We start from the raw sequence: 20,492 nt of genomic DNA on the forward strand, positions 1-20,492 counted from the left end.
GGCACATGGGCCTGTAATACCACAGTTTTGAGAGGCCAAGGATTACTTGAGCACAGAAGTTCAAGACCAGACTGGGCAACATGGAGAAACCCCATGTCTACAAAAAATACAAAAATTAGCCAGGTATGGTGGCATGTGCCTGTAGTTCCAGCTATTCGGGAACCTGAAGTGGAAGGATCACTTGAGCTCAAGAGGTTGAGGCTGCACTAAGCCATGATCATGCCACTGCACTCCAGCCTCAGTGACAGAGCGAGACCCTGCCTCAAAAAAAGAAAAAAAAGAAGACTCCAAGAGTGGAAAAGGATAAAAGGGAAAGACTACTCTTCTGTACCGCTGAAGGGAGTGTAAAATGACATTTTGGATGGTGATCTGGGAGTATCTACTAATATTTTACATGAGTAGGAAATCCTCTAAAATTGTGGTAATTTTATGTCTCAGAATCTACCTTAGAAAAATACTCAAAATGCACATGGGAGCAACAAAGCATTCTTTGTAGTTGCATACAGTGGAAGCAATCTAAAAGCACATCAGTTGGAGTTAAAAGCATACAATACATCCATATCACGGTCTACTCCAGGCAGCATTAAAATGAAAGACGCAGATCATAGTGTGTTTGAATATATCATGCTGTTAACGAAAAGAGTCAAACTCTGTATAAAATATTTTTAGAGATTGATTCTGAGCCAAATATGAGTGACCATGGCCCAAGACACAGCCCTCAGGTGGCCCTGAGAACATGTGCCAAGGTGGTTCGGGTATAGCTTAGTTTTATATATTTTAGTATGAGACATTAACCAAATACATTTAAGAAATACATCGGTTTAGTTCAGAAAAGCAGGACAATTCAAGGTGGGGGCGGGGGGGCGGGGGGTGGCGCGGCGTTCCGGGCTATAAACGTTTTCTGGTTTACAATTGGTTGAGTTTATCTGAAGACCTGGGATCAATAGAAAGGAAATGTATGTTCAGGTTAAGATAAAGGATTGTAGGCACCAAGTTTTACTGTGCAGAGGAAGCTCTCAGATAGCAGACTTCAGAGAGAACAGGTTGTATACTGTTTATTATCAGACCTAAAAGAGTGCCTGGCTCTTAGTTGATTATCTCCTGGATCTAGAAAGGAAGGAAGGAAAACAAGGGGAAAAGTGGATTCTCTACAGAATGTGGATTTTTCCCACAAGGGATGGCTTTGCAGGACCATTTCAAGATATGGCAGAGAAACATGTTTTGGGGTAAAATATTTTTATTTTCTTCCATGTTATGCCAGAGTCAGATTGGAAAGTAAGTCATGATATACAGGGTTAAATAAAACCATCTGATGAGAATGTATGGTTTATACAGCATGATTCCCCAGACCCCTTAGATAGGAATTTGGGCAAGATTAAAAAAAAAAATCAGAGCTTAGTCCTCAATGCAGACAGCACAAATGAGTGATAACCTATGTACATTGTAATTGATGATTAATCTGAAATATTACTGTTTTGATTATACTACAATAAAATTATCTTTCTAGTTTAAAAATAGAATGGACAAGTTTTTAAATTAAAAGAAGCTATACTACTGATGCAGAATTGAGTGGAAAATACTATGCAGGACTTTCTAAAGCAGACTATGAAAAGGTTATCATGGATATAGTTGTGAAGAACATTACGAATATATGTGTACATGCTATGAATCACTGCCAGTTTATGGAACTGGTAAAAGAAATTGAATAATTTTTTGTTCTTTGCCAATGCTCGTTGGTGTAGTCATAGAGTTTTATGAAGAATCATTGTGCTGTCTGAGAGTGAAAAACTCAAACTGTTTTTCCTCTGCTCTCACACCACAACAATCAACACGGAAGACTTGTGTGACCAAATGTGTGGGAGTTTCTCCCCACACACCAAGCAAGAAGTAAGTTCTGCAGTGGAGAGGAGCTGGGTATCCTCTAATTCAACTTTCCAACACTATCAGGAGATAGTGTTAGATCTCAAAGGTTAAGAGCTCAGTACCACAAACCCCATGGCCCCACCTGAGGGAAGAGAGAGACCCTCTCATATTGTTTTATATTGTTTTATACTCAGTACCTGTTTTAAGAAAAAAACAACGAAGTGAAATCAAAGACAGGCAGCCCGGCGCCAGGTCCAAAACCAGGCCTGGGCCTGCCTGGCCTAAACCTAGTAGTTAAAAATTAACTGATGACTTAGAACCCGATGTTACCCATAGATTCCAGGCATTGTATGAAAGAACATTGTGAAACTCCCTGCTCTGTTCTGTCTCACTCTGACCACTGGTGCATGCAGCCCCTGTCACGTACCCCCTGCTTGCTCAAATCAATCACAACCCTTTCATGTGAAATCTTTAGTGTTGTGAGTCCTTAAAAGGGACAGAAATTGTGCACTCAGGGAGCTCGGATCTTAAGACAGTAGCTTGCCGATGCTCCCAGCTGAATAAAGCCCTTCCTTCTACAACTTGGTGTCTGAGAGGTTTTGTCTGTGGCTCGTCCTGCTACACACCAGTCACAAGTCTGGGCCTCCAGAACATCTAATCCAAAAGCTTCAAGTTGGGGTTCCCACAATCCCCTCTGGGTTCTATTAGTTTGCTAGAGTGGTCACAGAACTCCAGAAACACGCTTACCAGTTTATTATAAAGGATATTACAAAGGATACAAATGAACAGCCAGATGTAAGAGATGCATAGGGCAAGCTATGGTGGAAGGGACACAAAGTTTCCATGCCCACCCCAGGCACAACCCCCAGAAACCTCCACTTGTTCAGCTCTCTCGAAGCTCTACAACACAGGGCTTTGGGCTTTTTATGAAAGCTTAATTACATAGGCATGACTGATTAAATCATTGGCCACTGGTGATCAGTTTAACCCTCAGCCTCTCTCCTGTCCCCAGAGATAGGGGTGAGGCTGAACGTTCCAACTCTCTAATGGTGCCTTGGTCTTTCACGTAACCAACTCACATCCTGAAACTACCTAGGGGCTGTCAGCCATCAATCAATCACTAGCACACAAACAGACATTACTTTGGAGGTCATAAGGATTTTAGGAGTTGTATACCAGGGAAACGGGGTCGAAGGCCAAATATATATTCCACAATATCACATATTATTAACTTCAGTTGGAGATTTTTGTGAAACAAAATGTTTACAAAACAGTCAATAAACGAAGGCAAAAAAATCAACCTAAATGTCCATCAACAGATGAATAAAGAAAATGAACTGCATATACACAATGGAATATTATTTGGTTATAAAAAATGAAATCCTGTCATTTGCAGCAACATGGATGGAACTGGAAGTCATTATGTTAAGTGAAATAACCCAAGCACGGAGAGACAAATACCGTATGTTCTCTCTCACATGTGGGAGCTAAAAGGGTGAAATCTCATGGAAGTAGAGACTTGATTAGTGGTTGCCAGAGGCTGGGAAGGAGAGGTGGGGATTAAGAGAGGTTGGTTAATGGGTACAAAAGTACAGTTAAAAGCCGGGCGCAGTGGCTCATGCCTGTAATCCCAGCACTTTGGGAGGCTGAGGCAGGCAGATCACGAGGTCAGGAGATCAAGACTATCCTGGCTAACATGGTGAAACCCCGCCTCTACTACTAAAAATACAAAACATTAGCCAGGCGTGGTGGCAGGCGCCTGTAATCCCAGCTACTCGGGAAGCCGAGGCAGGAGAATGGCGTGAACCCAGGAGGCGGAGCTTGCCGTGAGCCAAGATCGCACCACCGCACTCCAGCCTGGGCGACAGAGCGAGACTCTGTCTCAAAAAAAAAAAAAAAAGTACAGTTAAATAGAAAGAATAAGATCTAGTGTTCAATAATATAATACAGTGACTATAGTTAACAATTTATTGTACAGTTCAAAATAGAAGAATTGGGATGTTCCCAACATAAAAAATGTTTGAGGTGATGGCTGTCCTCATCACTCTTGTAAAAGAAAATAAAATCTTAGGACCCCAAACTCATTATACCAAAGGGAAAGTTAAACCTAGAAAATCAGTCATGCAACACTGCCTTTCCTTCCTCCTCTTTCCCTGCAGAGCTATAATTTCACAACCCTGTGTCACAGCATTACACATTAAGTCAGGGTCCCGCAATGGCAAAAGGACATATACCTCCCTCACAAATTTCTCACAAGAAAATCCCTTCCTAGTCACTAAAACTTTCAGGATACATATCCCCTATAAAACCAGCACATGCCAATTGTAACCTTGGGTGTGCAACCTAAGTTTAACTCTTAAAACTGAGTTCTGTTAAATCTCACGCTGAAAATGTCAATTACAAGCTTACCTTCTTAGGTACAGAACAGGGACAAGACAAAAAATCACTCCTTCGATCAAGTCTTTTGCAGGGACATGAGTGGAGATGGAAGCCATTATCCTCAGCCAACTAATACAGGAACAGAAGACCAAATATCGCATGTTCTCACTTATAAGTGGGAGGTGAATGATGAGAACGCATGGACACATTGTGGGGAACAACACACACTGGGGCCTATAGGGATGGTCGGGAGAGCATCAGGAAGAATAAATAATGAATGTTGGCTTAATATCTAGGTGATGGGATGACGTGTGCAGCAAACCACCAGAGCACACATCTACCTATGTAACAAACCTGCATATCCTGCACATGTACCCCTGAACTTGAAATAAATGTTTAAGAAAAATAATAACAGTAATAACCCAAGGGAATAAAATGAAATTATCAAAAAAAAAAAAAAAATCACTCCTTCGGCTACCCCGAGATGGATGCATAACTGACTCTTTCCTCTACTCCATCTTTTCAAATGTTTACCTTACCTTATGTAAAACACAGATTTACTGAGCACTAATTAGAGCCTCACAAAAATGTAACCATTTGTCTCACTGCCTCTCTTACCTTCCTTTGTCCCTTCTGCTTGCTCTTTATTCTTCAATACTGAGTTCCAGAAACCCTCTTTTGGAAAGCACAGGTAACAGATGCTCCTGTGACTTGTGTTTTTCCCAGGTGCATCCTTAAACTTTGGCTTAATAAACTCTGATTGAGTCACATTTTTGGTTAATACACTGATTTGATCATTACACATTGTATGCATATATGAAAATATCACATGCACCCTCAAAATATGTACAACTATTATATATCAATAAATAAAAATAAACTGTAAAAATAAAAAATATACAAGTTTACCAATTTTTTGAGTCTTCATTTACTTATGAAGGCTCCTGTATCATATAAAATTTATATCAAATTTTATGCTTATGAAATACAATAGAAAAATGGATGTAGAATACAGATAACTTAATGAATAAAACACAAACGTCCAACATACAAAGAACTCAACTTCACAAGTAAACAGGGAGACACAAAAGATAACAGTAGGTCTTCCTCATTCAGTTGGCAAAAGTTAAAAAGTTTAGTAACATGTGTTGAAGAAGTTGGGAAAAAAATTTCTCTCATACACTAATGATGGCAGTCATTTTGGAAGGCAACTTGGCAGACCATATTAAAGTGTAATGCAAACACATTATGATCTGACAACTCCTGAGAAATACATGCATATGTTCACAAGACCACATGCATAAGGATATTCACTGCAGAGGTTTTAACAGTAAAAAAAAAAAAAAAAAAACCAAAAACAACCATGATGTATTCATACCATGGCATATTTTGCAGCAATTAAAAAGAATAAGGTGGATCTACGTGTTCTAAAATGAAAACAAAAAACATCCAAGGCAAACTAATGAGAACTGTAAATAATTCTTGGCAAACAACTCCATCCAAATTCTTGCTCTAAGAGCCTTGACCAACTCCAGCATAGCTTCTAGTAGCCTAGCCCACCTCCACTCAGCCCTGGAATACCCAGCCTCCTTTTGAGCTCCAGTCTGTCCGGAGAAGTTCAGGGCTATCAAAAGAAGCTTACTGTTTATTCTAGCCAACACCTGACTATAGGCCCCTGACCTTCCTTTCTTAGAGCACTAACTAAGAAGAGTTTACAATTGTAAATTCTTCCCCTGTCCCTTTGAGATGTGTATGTATCCTCCTACAACTCATCAGTGTCTTTCTCAAGATTTAGAAAGCCACTCCTTTGAAATGTAATCATCAGGAAGGTTTGGATCTCTGTGTCCCAGTCTCTGTGGAAGGACAGAATCCTAATTTTGGTAACTGTCAGCTAGCAGGCACACCTGACCCACTTACATTTACAATGACCAATAATCTTAGCCTGGAGCTGCTATAACAAAGTATCATAAACTGGGTGGCTTATAAACAACACAGGTTTATTTCTCGTGGTTCTGGAAGCTAGGAAGTCCAAGATAAAAACACCAGCAGATTTGGTGTCTGGTAAGGGCCCATTTCCTGGTTCTTAGATGGTGCCATCTCAGTATGTCGTCACATGGTAGAAGGAACAAATGAGATCTCTTGGGCCTATTTTAAAGGGTACTAATCGCATTCATGAGGGCTCCACTCTCATGACCTAATTACCTCCCAAAAGGCCCTACCTCCTAATATCACCACCTTGGGGGTTAGGATTTCAATGTATAAATGTGGGGGAAACACAAACATTCAAACCACAGCACCAGCCCTTGGTAATTTTCACTTTCCTGACTCTACTCGAGCCCTCAGTTGCCCCCCTTCCGTACTCCCTCATTCTCCCTTTAAAAGGCCCAGTCACGACTGCACAAATCATGGAGCTCAGCTCTTTCCCCTATTGCCAGTAGTTACTGAATAAAATTTGTTTTTACCACTTTAATGTGTCTTGATTTTTTTATTCACGAGTGTCAAAGATAAAGTTGTAAGTAGATAAATACTGAATAACACCATTTATTTGAAGCATAGCACCCACAATAACAGCTGAGTTGTATCTGCAGTATTTTAGATAGTTTTATGAAGAGAATGTATTTAGGTACATTAATTTTTTTTTTTAAGAGACAGGGCCTCACTGTGTTGCCCAGGCTGGTCTTGAACTCCTGGCCTCAAGCGATCCTCCCACCTCAGCCTCCCAAAGCTCTGGGATCACAGGCATGAACCACCACACTTAGGCTTAAGTACATTAATCTTAATGAACTGCATGAATTATTTTGAGGAAAACATACTAATATTTGAAACTTCAGAACTCTTTTTTAAAATTAATATAGATTGATGGATAAATATATAATAAAACACATATAGTAAAATTTTAGTTGTAGACTTGAGATGGTAGGTTTATGGGTGTTCAATACAAAATTCTTCCAACATTTATGTAAGATTTTTAAAGTATCATAATAAAATGTTCAAAAATTATCATTAAAAAGAAAACATAGTAAGTAGTATATTTTAAACTCTTCAGCCATTAAAAATGTGCAAAGTTTGAACAAAGTTGAATTTCTAAAATAAAACTTAGATAATTAGATGTAATAGTAAAGAATAATTGTGGGGTAGGGGTGATTTTTTTCCACAAACTCTTTTTAAGGCACAAAAAGTACAGTGATTACAGAAATTTTTTCTATATTTTAGGAGGTAGTCCAAAAAAGTCAAGATAAGAATTACACACCTTATTAATCTTTGTCTTGGCCCAGTTCTCTGGCAAACAGAGCCTGATTAAAATGCTGATGTTTCATTTGAGAGGTGCATACACAGGGCATCAAAGGTGAAGAGAAGGTAAACTGAGGCAAGAAAATATATAAAGCAAGGGAAAGTGCTGGCTACCATTTTACAACAAGCTATTAAAAAAATAGTAGGTCACTTAACAAATGCATCCACTTGGTGTACTCTTTGTGGAATGTCTCTGATAGACTACAAAAAGAAACCATACCTCAGAGTAGTCCATGTGGAAAAAGAAATTATCTGGCAGGTTCCCTCCTGTCTCCTATTTCCCACTGGTCAAAGTCCACCCTGAAGTACACTGCACTTCATTTTGTGTCATCTGGCCTTCACAGATGCTTAGGGTGCTACCTACAAGGATGTTGTGTGGCGTTATACCCAAGATTGGAAGTGGCAGGAGGAGCCAGACCCTCCCAGAGTATGGTTCATAAACTTAGCTAGATGGTGGCCACCAAGGCATAGGGCCCTCATTCCTCAGATGAAGCAACCGGTTACCCTCCAGTGGCAGCAGAAAATTCTACAAGGCAGACTGTGCCAAGGGACTCTGAAGAGGCACATAAGATTATGTTTGATATAATCACAATGCAACATGAGAGGAAGATAAGACTTAAAAAAAAAAAAATCTGCCACATAAAAATAGGGCAAAAACTAGGGTAAATCCAATCCCTAAGAGTTATTCTCAGTTACAGCATTTAAATATCTCACACTTCATCACTGTGCTTTGGTGGTGATATTCTGTGATGTTAAGCAGTGAAGACAATCAAAACCTAGGATTTAAGGACCTTGAAAACCCTCACAAAACCGAAGGAGTCAAATTATAAAATTTACTCCACCCATGCTACATGAATCACAGACCTAGTCTATATAATCTAAATTTACATATATCTTCACAAAATAGCTTCCAGCTGTCTATTAAGGAGCTCTGTTTGGCCAAGTCTTGTCCTTGGTGTAAAAATATGTTGAGCTAAAGGAGCCTCTCTGCCTCAGAAGCTGGCCTGCTCTTTAGATGAATTTTGTATACTGAAAACATTGCTAAGCTATTCTTATTTATTTTAGCCATTCTTTCACTTAATCATTTTATCAGTATAGTTAACATTATGTCTGCAGGTGGCATCTCACAATATTCACTACACCACTCACTCATTGTGTTGCAGCCAGAAAATTTGGGTGAAATAACTCTCACTTCTAAGGAAGGAGATGAAAAGTATGTGCCTGCTTCGTACACTGAGGATTCTCAGAAACTGGTAGGGATTCCTCTTCACGATGGCAAACTAAGACTGGGATTAGAAAAACCCCTGGTCACAGGAAAGTGGTCAGTAACAGCACGAAGTTAGGAAATCTTATTTAGTGATTCTGAATAGGGACCATCTGCCTGTCATGAGATAGATGAGAAAAAGCGTATGGCCACAGTAGTTGCTGGAATCCATCATTTAACATGAGTGGAGCCAGTCTAAGAATGCAACCAATCCTACAGATGACAGATGGAATAAACAGAAAGAAACTGGGCTCATGACAATATCCTTTAAACTGCTAGACCAGTCAGCCCTGAAGCCTGGAATTTCCAGTTATATATGCCAATAAAAACCTTCAGTTATATAAGCTAGTATTTTTATGGATACTTGAACCAAAAGCATATTAGCTGATATAAAAATATATTTTTTGGTTATTTTTTCTTTCTTTCCCTTGTGTTTTCTTCTTTGCCTGTTACCTTGCTCAAATTACCACTTCTCTGACATTTTGTTTCTAAATGAGGATTCAAATGAAAGACAAAAAGTAGAGGCTGAATGTCATTATTATTTCAACTATTCTATAGTTTTGGTTATTTTTTTGTCTTTCCATTGAGCTATGATTGTACCACTGCACTCCACCCTGGGTGACCAAGCAAGATCCTGTCTCCTCCGCCCCACTCCCCCACCAAAAAGAAACAGGAGATAACAAACGTTGGCAAGGGTGTGGAGAACAGGGAACCCTGTACACTATTAGTGGGAATGAAGATTGGTGCAGCCATTATGGAAGTTCTTAAGGAAATTAAAAATAGAACTACCATATGACCCAGCAATCCCTCTTCTGGGCACACACCCGAAGGAGATGAAATCACCATCTCAAAAATCTGCACTCCCATGTTCGCTGCATCATGGGAGCACACACATACACAAAACAGAATATCATTCAGCCTTAAAAAAGGAGACTCTGTCATTTGCCACAACATGGAAGGATGTGGATGACCTTACGCTACATGAATTAAGCCAGACACAGAAAGAAAAATACTGCATCTCACGTTATATGTGGAATGTTACTTAAAAAAAAAAAAAGGCCAAAGATACAGAGATTAAAAATAAAACAGTGGTTACCAGAACAGAGAGGCAGCGTGGTGGGGGAAGACGGAGAGGAAATCGGGAGATATGCGTCAGAGGATACAAGTAGTGGATATGTACGATGAACAAGTCTAGGGATCTAATGTACAACATGAAGGCTATAGTTAATAAACTTGTATTAGGTATTTTGTTAAACAAGTAGATTTTAGGTGCTCTGGTCACACACAAAAAACAGTATATGTGATGAATAATACATTAATTTGCTTCACTATATTACCATTTTACTGTCTCTATATATGTACATGTGTGCGCATGCATACACATACACACATGGACGCACACACACACACACATATATATCTCCCATAACATCATGTTGTAAACCTCAGGTATGCACAATAAAATTTATTTTTAAAATGTTTTAAATTGAGCTTTAATATTAGGTCTTATACCACACCCTTCCCCCCTGCCACTCTCCCCACACACACACACAGACAACCCTCTAGAACCCATGTTAATTAACTACTGCCCAATATCCATATCGTCAGGTTGTTGCCTCTTCCCTTGAGTGACCCGTCTAAAAAATAATGCTCTATACTCTGGCGGCCAGGTGCAGTGGCTCACGCCTGTAATCCCAGCACTTTGGGAGGCAGAGATGGGCGGACCCCATGAGGTCGGGAGTTCAAGACCAGCTGGCCAACATGGTGAAACCCTGTTTCTACTAAAAAAATACAAAAATTAGTCAGGTGTGGTGATGGGCACCTGTAATCCCAGCTACTCAGGAGCCTGAGGCAGGAGAATCACTTGAACCCAGGAGGTAGATGTTGCAGTGAGCCAAGATGGCATCACTGCACTCCAGCCTGGGTGACAGAGTGAGACTCTGTCTCCAAAAAAAAAAGGAAATGCTCTATACTCTGGAGAGAATTTGATAATCCAACCTCCTAGAAATAGCCCTGTATAACGCCTCAGTAGTTTCAAACATCCTTCAGGATGATTTGGAAGGATGCATATGAGAGAGTCAATATTCAAATGACCAGGACCTCTTTTTAGTAGCCTGATTCTTATTCACTTCCATCCAAGGCAGGAATTCAAAAGAACAGTCCCAGTGTACAGGTTTCTTCAAAAGCCCTTCTTTATCCTGACAACTAGGATAAGAACTAGAAGGCAAATTAGTTAGGTGAGAATTATCTTCAATAGTGTATTTTTGAAAGGAGAAAAGATACACCTACCATGTTTCCCCTTCTTCAGCAGACTGGACTACTGACTGTGTGGATCAGAAACAATGCTCATACGCCCAAAAATCATAAAACCTATTTATTCCCTGACCCAAATCTTCATAAAAGAGCCCTAAAGGACAAAGGATGATCTCCTCAAAACTCAACTGTCTGTGGAGAATTTTCTATGGCGAAAAAGATAGAGTGGCTCTGAATATTGAGTATCTGATTCCTTGCAGTTATGTCTAGGTTGTTGTATAAGGAAGTAAGAGCCACTAGAAAAGAAAACAGATTCACCAATCAACTGGTCACAAATTTTTAAAAATCAGTTTCCATTCAAATGTCCCTTAAACCTCAACCACAATATCAAAGTCTCTTTGAGACTGCATGACAATCAACTACAAAATGAAACAGCAAATTTTGCAAAAGGTTGACATGATAGGTACTTGGAAAGAGACTGACTTGAATATCAAAGAATTTTAGGCCCCTAGGAAAAGTTAAGCAATCCACAAATATTATGCAAAAACCCTTTTTATGATGGGGCTAAAAGAGTCATACATAAACAAAAGAAGTTTTATCATGTCATAGTTTCTGTGAGAAAAAGTATAACTAACCTCTATTCAAATAAGCACTTTTAATAAGGATATAAAATCTCAGCCAGGCTCATGCCCATAATCCCACAATTTGGGAGGCCAAGGTGGGCAAATCACTTGAAGCCAGGAGTTCGAGACGAACCTGGCCAACATGGCGAAACCCCATCTCTACTAAAAATACAAAAATTAGCTGAGTGTGGTGGTGGACGCTTGTAGTCCCAGCTACGTGGGAGGCTGAGGAACGAGAATTGCTTAAATCCAGAATGAGACTGTTTCAAAAAGAAAAAAAAAAAAATTTACTATTAAATTTAGTCCCTTTTTGATAGACTGGTTAAACAGAAATGAAATTAATAGGTAAATATATTTAAGACAACAATAACCAAATTTTTCACTATGAAAGAAAGGGCTGCAAACTAAAATGAACCCTGGGGTACTATATTAGAATTGGAGGTATTGATACAAGCTGGTGGTTTTTAATATTTATAGATAAATATAGATGTAATCATATATGGATTTCCGAGTTTTGACTGCTAGAAGAGCTAAAAGCAATAACACTGCAGTATCAATGAGTACACCTAGTGGTCAGTTCTTGGTTTTTAAATACACTTCTCCATCAAAAAAGAACTAGGGCTCTTGAATGATTTCTAGAGCTGGGGCAGGAAAGATCTTATTGTGCCAGAAGCACAAAAACACTCAAAAATTGATGGGGATTGTCAAAAGGACACAGGAACCCTGGTAAAAGGATTCCCACTGGCCAAATCTGAGACAATCTGAGCATCATAATAAATGATAACAGATTATAACCCACTGAATAAAACAGACATTTATGAATCCATAAAAATTAATTAACAAATAAATGAGGGAGAAGGGAAAGCTCTTCCTTGCAACAGAATGCCAACTAATAAATATAGATGGAATGAGAAAACTAACATTTGGCAACAATTATAGTAACAAATTTCAAAGCAACTCTCCATAGATACTTACTAATTTCAAAGTTAAAAATAATTTTATGGTGAAGAAACCCTGCTGACACCAATTTATCCAAATAATCAAACTTATTATCACCAGTAATGGGATAAATTGACATCATGTGCCTTCTGATTGATATACTAAGAACTATTTCTGTGATATTTCTGCCAAAAATGTGTAAACTAAATCTAATTATAAGGAAATATCAAACCCAAACTGATAAGCATTCAACAAATGATTGGCCTGTACTCCTTAAGTTAAAAAGCCACAAAATAGAAGCAAAGACTAAGAAAATGTTCCAGATTGAAGGCAACTAAAAGACATGATGACTAAATACAACACATATCCTGGTCTAGCAGGAAAAAAAAAAGTTTATTCATTTTTAAATTTGTTTCTGCCATAAAGGACGTTGTCTTAGTCCATTCAGGCCGCTATAACAAAATACCATAAACTGGGTAGCTTATAAACAATAGAAATGTATTTCCCACACATCTAATGGCTGGGAAGTCCAAGATTAAGACACTGGCAGATTCAGTGTTTGGTAAGGGCCTCCTTTCTGGTTCATAGACAGCACTGTCTCCTGTGTCCTCACATGGTGAAAGAGGAATGGCAACTCTCTGGGGCCTGTTTCACAGAGGAATTAATCTCATTCATGAGGGCTTCACCCTCCTGGCCCAGTCACCTCCCAAAGCCCTCACCTCCTAATATTAATACCATCACATTAGTGCTTAGGTTTCTACATATGAATTTTGGAGAAACAGAAACATTCAGACCATGGCATTGTATCAGTGTTAATATCCTGATTTTGACTATTGTACTTCTGTACTTTATCATATAGCAGCCTGTCCTTGTTTAGGAAATACATACTGAAGAATTTCAGGTGATGGAGCATCATGTCAGTATCTTATTCTCAACTAGTTCTGAAACATTACACATGTACATACAATACACACAAAAATGTTAAATTTGTGGAAGTTTTTTATATTATCCTTAATTTTTTCTTTTTTCTTTTTTTGAGATAGAGTCTCACTCTGACACCCAGGCTGGAGTGCAATGGTGCGATCTCGGCTCACTGAAAGCTCCACTCCTGGGTGCACACCATTCTCCTGCCTCAGCCTCCAGAGTAGCTGGGAATACAGGCACCCACCACCACGCCCAGCTAATTTTTTGCATTTTTAGTAGATACGGGGTTTCACCGTGTTAGCCAGGATGGTCTCGATCTCCTGACCTCGTGATCCACCCACCTCGGCCTCCCAAAGTGCTGGGATTACAGGCACGAGCCACCACACCCAGCCTACTATCCTTAATTTTTTCTGTAATTTTTAAATAATCTTTAACATCAAAAAGTTTAAATTGAAAGCACAACAAAATAACATTGTTTAACTTAGATTGTCAAATATCAAAAATATAAATATATACTTACATATAGATTGAGCATCACAATACATGATAAATGCATTCCTCATGCATTGCTGATGAGCATATAAACCTGTACTAACCTCTGTAAAAGGCAATTTATCATTATCCATCAAAATGCTAAAGGCACATACCTTGTGATGAGTATCCTATTCCAAGGTATTTATGAATATAGTCTCCTATATGTATATATTATATAGATATTTATTGTAGCTTTATTTGTAATAACAAAAGATCCCAAACAAACTAAATATCCATTATTAAGACATTGGTTAAGTACATTTGGCACATCCACACAATGGAATTAGTTTTAAAAATAAGATAATTCTGGCCGGGCACAGTGACTCACATCTGTAATCCTAGCATTTTGGGAGGCTGAGGTGGGCGGATCACTTGAGGTCAGGAGTTCAAAACCAGCCTGGCCAACATGGTGAACCCCTGTCTCTACTAAAAATACAAAAAAATTAGCCGGGTGTGATGGCAGGTGCCTGTAATCCCAGCTACTCAGGAGGCTGAGGCAGAAGAATCACTTGAACCTGGAGGCAGAGGTTGCAGTGAGCTGAGATCACGCCACTGCACTCCGGCCTGGGTGACAGAGCAAGACTCCGTCTCAAAAAAATAAATAAATAAATAAGGTAGTTCTAAATGCATTGACAAAAAGATTTCAGTGATATACTGTTGCAGTAAAAATGCAATGGATAGAACGAGGAAGCTAGTGAACAATTATTTAGATGGAGAAAAAATATATATGTATACAAATATGTTTCTAGAATACTTCAAAAAAGACATACAAAAAACTAGTAACTGGTTACCTCTGAGGAAGGGAAGTAGATAGCTAGGTAACAGGGAAGGGAGACTTTTTACTATATTCTCTTTTTGTTTGTTTGTTTGAGATGGAGTTTTGCTCTTTTTTGCCCAGGCTGGAGTGCAACGGCGCAATCTCGGCTCACTGCAACCTCCGCCTCCCAGGTTCAAGCAATTCTCTGGCCTCAGCCTCCCAAGTAGCTGGGATTACAGGTGTGCACCACCACACTCAGCTAATTTTGTATTTTTAGTAGAGACAGGGCTTCACCATGTTGGCCAGGCTGGTCTCGAACTCCTGACCTCAGGTCATCCACCAACCTCGGCCTCCCAAAGTGCTGGGATTACAGACGTGAGCCACCACGCCAGGCCAACTTTTTACTATAGTCTTAACGCCTTCTGAGTTTTTTACCATGTGCATGCATTACCTTTTAAAAAAAAAAAAAAAAAAAGTCACAAGGGATTACATATTGTATGATTCTCTTTACATCGCATATCCAGAATAGGTAAATCCATAGAGACAGAAAGAAAATTAGTGGTTGCCAGGGGCTGGAAAGAGAGGACAGAAAAAGAGTGACTGTTTAATTGATCTGGGGTTTCTTTTTAGAGAAAAATGTTCTGGAACTAGATAGAAGTGACAGTTGTACAACATTGTAAATATGCTAAATGCCACTTAATTGTATACTTTAAAATGATTAAAATGGTGAATTGCATGTTATGTATATTTTATCACGATAAAAACAAACATTTATGAATACAAATAAAACCAATAAAATATTTTAAAATATATTCGTTTCATGATAGTAATATTTTGCTAAGATTAAACTGCTAATTACAATATAAATATGATACCAACAGATTTGACACACATCTTTTGTGTTTAACAAGCCTTTTATCCAATAGGGGATGAGATGGCTTAATTCATTCACCATCCCTATTCGAATATGGGAAACCTTCATTTGGCAAGAGTATACCACTTATGCATTTGTCTACTTGTTCTCATCTGCAGGCATAAAATCTTGTAATGGCACTCAATTATAAGGCAGCTATCCAAAAGATCTAGCACGAGCGTATACACTTTTATTCATATCATTTAAAAGAAAACACAAAAGTCTAACTTATCTGAGAATTTATAAACCCTTGAGAATATGTCCAACCATCTCCAAGGACCTAAAACCCACTTAAGAAACATTTAGCTAACTTCTCCACTGGGGAAAGATTTTTATCACTCCCCTGTTACACCTTTAATCTTCCACTCTTCACTACCTTTTTCCTCTCAGCCTACAACATACTACCTTAAAACAAAAACACAACAAAACTCTCTAGCCCCCTACCATTCCTCGAGATACTACTTCCTTCACTACCGAATTTATTTATTTACTTACAAACTTTATTTACATACTTTACTCGCATTCACTTCCTCCACTGGCCTATTTCCATTCATCACATATCCATTACAGCATGACTTTTGTTCCGAAACACTTGTGAAATTATTCTCTCAAATATTACCAGAGCCTGCAAACTATAATGTTCCAATAGCCTCTTTGTGGCTACTTGACTTCCCTGAAGCACTCTGAAGCCAAAGACAGCCAAGAGACTCAACTAGAGAAAACTGTAAGTTTCTCAGGATCTCTTCATTCAGTCACAAAACATTTTTAAATCTATATGGTTTGATTTAAAACCTTAACAAAAGAACGTTCCTGCCTTTGCATGTCACAGTGTTGTGAAGGAGATTCAGGTAAACAGATAACAGAAGATGGCACAGTCTCCTCTCACAGTTCTTCAGAATGAGAAAGAATCAGAAAGAATAAAAAAACTTTCTCTTTTTCTAAAGAAACTATATAGCTCTGAATATCCAAGAGATCTAGGGCTTCCTGCATTCATTTCTGAGACTCCTGTAACAAACTGGGTGGCTTTAAACAACAGAATTTATTCTCTCACAGTCTGGAAACCAGAAGTCCAAAATCAAGGTGGCAGCAGGGCCATGCTCTCTCTGAAGGTTCTAAGGGAGAATCTTTCTTTGCTTCTTTCTAGCCCCTGGTGGTTGCCAGCAATCATGGGTGGTTATTCCAATCTCTGCTTCCACCATCACATGGTCTTTTTCCCTCTGTGTTTCCATCTCTTTCTTCATAAGGACACCAGTCATTAAATTTAGGGTCTATCTTAATCCAGTATGACTTTATCTTGATTACATCTGCAAAGACCCTATTTCCAAATAAGTTCACATTCATAGGGTACCAAGGCTTAGGACTTTAACATATATCTTTAGGAGACACAAATCAAGTCACTACATTTCCCCTCTCCCAGAATTTGGTTTTTGAAAGCCCAGGCTCAAAAGTACTGAACTAGATTGTTCATGGAAAGAAACACCTGTGGAGCTCGGATCAAAAAAGATAAAAGTGGGCCCTATGGCCGTTCTACCACAACCCCCAAAGAAATCACATTCCCTAAGCTTTGGGGGAAGTCATTATTGGTAGACCTACATCTTCATTCTCACACGAAGAATATTATCTGTAAACACATAGTGTTATGAAGAGACTCAAAGTGTCCCGTGAATTCAAGAAAGTGAAAATGTACTTATCAGGGCTCTTTCACAGTTGAAAGAGAAACCAAACTGAAACTAGCTTAAGCAAAAATGACATTAACAATGAACTAAATATTATGAATTACTATTAATCCTGTTTGGTATAATAACAACGTGTGGTTATGCAGGAGAAAACATTTATTTCAAGAAATACATGCTTAAGTGGCTAGAGGTAAAGTGGCATGATATATGCAACTTATTTTCAAAAGGTTGAGGGGAGTGCATCTACATAGAGAAAAAGAGAGAAAGCACACCAATGAGGCAAAGTGTTAGTAACTGGTGAGTTTAGGATGTTAATTGAATCATTCTTTCAACTTGAGAGTATGTAGGCATATTTCAAAATAAAAAGGTGATGGGGAAAATGACATATTTTATTTAACTGGGACATACAGATTTGTAGCTCATTTCAAGATGGATTAGATCTAGAATGAAAAAGATGTGAAAGGGTGAGTGGATACTAAACAGGTCTCTCATCTCTATGCTTTTCTATATACTACATCTCTCTCCAACAATCCACCAGAGAGAACAAAACATTTCTCACAAAGCTCTTTTCCCCAATTTAACCTCTTTCTGAACAAGAAACAGGAGGGTATCAGGAGGTTGGCACAGGTTCTCCAGTCCACTGAATGTACTAATCAGAGAAAGGATTAAGGGATTAGGAGTTGAGTAAATTAACTCCCTCTTTATTTTATCTTAACTCTTAACTCCCTTCTCAAATTTAGCAGGGAAGAGAATGAGAAACTATAGCAGAACACAAATAAAGCCCAAGATTAGTAACATAAAAGGTATTATATTCCAGAGTCTAAATGTCATTTTCTGATGAAGAAATTAGAAAAGAACTGGGCATACATGGATCATTATCTACCTCGGGCTTAAAGTAGAAAAGAAAACCTGGGAAAACAGAATAGTCACCTAACAAGGATGGAAGCAAGGAAGGAGGAAGTGGGGAAAATAGGGAGGAAAGAAGGGAGAGCAAGTCAGTAAGACAGAGCAGCAGCTAAACTGCCATGCCCAGAGCTGTTCCTAGGGATCTTCCTATACTGAATCAGTTCAAAAAGTCTTTCTCGACCTTGTTCTGACACCAGTCACAGCATTTGAAAAGTTATGAGGAGCACATAAACGGCACCAAGATAATGGCCAGTTAGGTAAATACAAAATTTCTTTCTGTCCCAACAAGATACAAACCCATTCACAGGTAAAATTCATTAATCATCAGAAAGTCAAAGAACTTCCTTCAAAATGGTTGAGTGCTTAGGGCACTTTGTTGATTTGCACTGGTATCACAAGGATGGCAGTTACTATTCTGTAGCCCAACAGATGGGGCCGGCTGGCTGAATCTGTTCATTCAACCAAAACATGAATAAAATGTAATTTGAAAAAATACAGTCTAACGATGGCTTTCACAAGGCCAAATAAACATCTATGAACCATCTTAATTTTTTTTTTTAGTTACCTAACAAATAGTGATCTCTTACATATACAAAAAGAACCATAATCATTATTTTAACTCAGTTCAACAATAGAGGGATGGAGCACTTGTTAAATGCTTGGTTTTCATGCAAGTATGTATCTTAATAATTCAACTCTGCTTTGAAGTACTCCAGAATCTAATAAATTAACAAGTAACTAATTTCAAGTTCAACTCTCCAATTTTAGTCCTATTAACATGCTTTTAGAAAAAAATGTATAAATCCTATCTTTAAACACAATCTTGGTTCTTGAGGAAAAGATCACATTTGACCAAGTTTATAATAAACAGTCTTAAGCATACATCTACTATAAAGCACACTTTAATCACACAGTTATTAATCCAATCACTAAAGATAAATTATGACAACAAAAAACCTGAACTACCAACAATGTAGTGCTATTACATCAACAATTTTCTAATATAACATATTCATTCTTCAATCATCATTTAAAGAATACTATAATACTATTGGTCAAGCATAAACCTTATCAATAAAAAGCAGTCTTACCTGTACGAGGTGGATCTAATGTTGCCAGTGTAGGTGCTTCAAAACAATATTTTCCACTGCAATTATCTCTGTAATTAATTTCTCTAGTACTTTCTTCACTAGGCAGATTTAAACTGCATATTCTAGGATCATTTTGTGATGGGAGAAAGGTGTTATTATTTGCAGTACCCTAAAAGAAACAAATATATATTTAAATCAGAAATCAAACCTAATTTTCTGTATTTTCTGTACTTTTACATAAAAGATTCTAATTTAAAACATGCGCTACCAGTTATATATATAAATTAGAACTAGATATTTAAAAATAAATTAATATCTGCCGGGCATGGTGTCTCATGCCTGTAATCCCAACACTTTGGGAGGCCGAGGCGGGTGAATCACTTGGGGTCAGGAGTTTGAGACCAGCCTGGCCAACATGGTGAAACACTGTCTCTACTAAAAAATATAAAAATTAGCCTGGCATGGTAGCAAGTGCCTGTTATCCCAGCTACTCGGGAGATTGAGGCAGGAGAATAGCTAGAACTCAGGAGGCAGACGTTGCAGTGAGCCAAGATTATACCACTGCATTCCAGCCTGGGCAACAGAGCAAGACTCCATCTCAAAAAAAAAATTAACTAATTAATTAAAATCTAATTTTTATTGCTTGTTTTTAGAACTATTTTAAATTATGCTACTAAAACTGAACGATATGACAGAATGAAAAATTATGTTTATAATTATAGTGTATTTTAAACATATCAGAAGTTTTTAAACAAATCATAACATGCCATTCTCCTAGTAAAATGCTCTTTTTCTTGTTAAATTTCTCAATACTAAAATCAATACTTAAATATTTTTAGGTGAGATAATGGTAATGTCACTATGTTGGGTTTTTTTAACAAGCCCCCACCTCTTTTTTTTAAGAGATGGGGTCTCGGTCTGGTACCCAGGCTGAAGAGTGCAGTGTCATGACTATAGCTCATTGCAGCCTTCAACTCCTGGGCCCAAGGGATCCTCCCACCTCAGCCTCCCTAGTAGCTGGAACTACAAGCATGTGCCACCATACCCAGCTAATGTTTTTTATTTTCTGTAGAGATGGG

General features: G+C 38.3%; 1 protein-coding gene across 6 annotated transcripts in view; it reads right to left on the minus strand.

Annotated features, from left to right (window-relative positions):
- RAD54B (RAD54 homolog B) overlaps positions 1 to 20,492 on the minus strand; it is a 126,693-nt gene that overhangs the window by 90,442 nt on the left and 15,759 nt on the right. For all 6 annotated transcript variants that reach the window (XM_063726727.1, XM_009243954.3, XM_063726726.1 and 3 more), the window contains exon 3: positions 19,414 to 19,582. In XM_063726727.1, coding sequence (XP_063582797.1) covers positions 19,414 to 19,582 — 169 coding nt within the window. The remainder of the gene's footprint in view (positions 1 to 19,413; positions 19,583 to 20,492) is intronic.

The sequence above is a fragment of the Pongo abelii genome, chromosome 7, assembly GCF_028885655.2.
Source record: "Pongo abelii isolate AG06213 chromosome 7, NHGRI_mPonAbe1-v2.0_pri, whole genome shotgun sequence".
Taxonomy (NCBI): Eukaryota; Metazoa; Chordata; class Mammalia; order Primates; family Hominidae; genus Pongo; species Pongo abelii.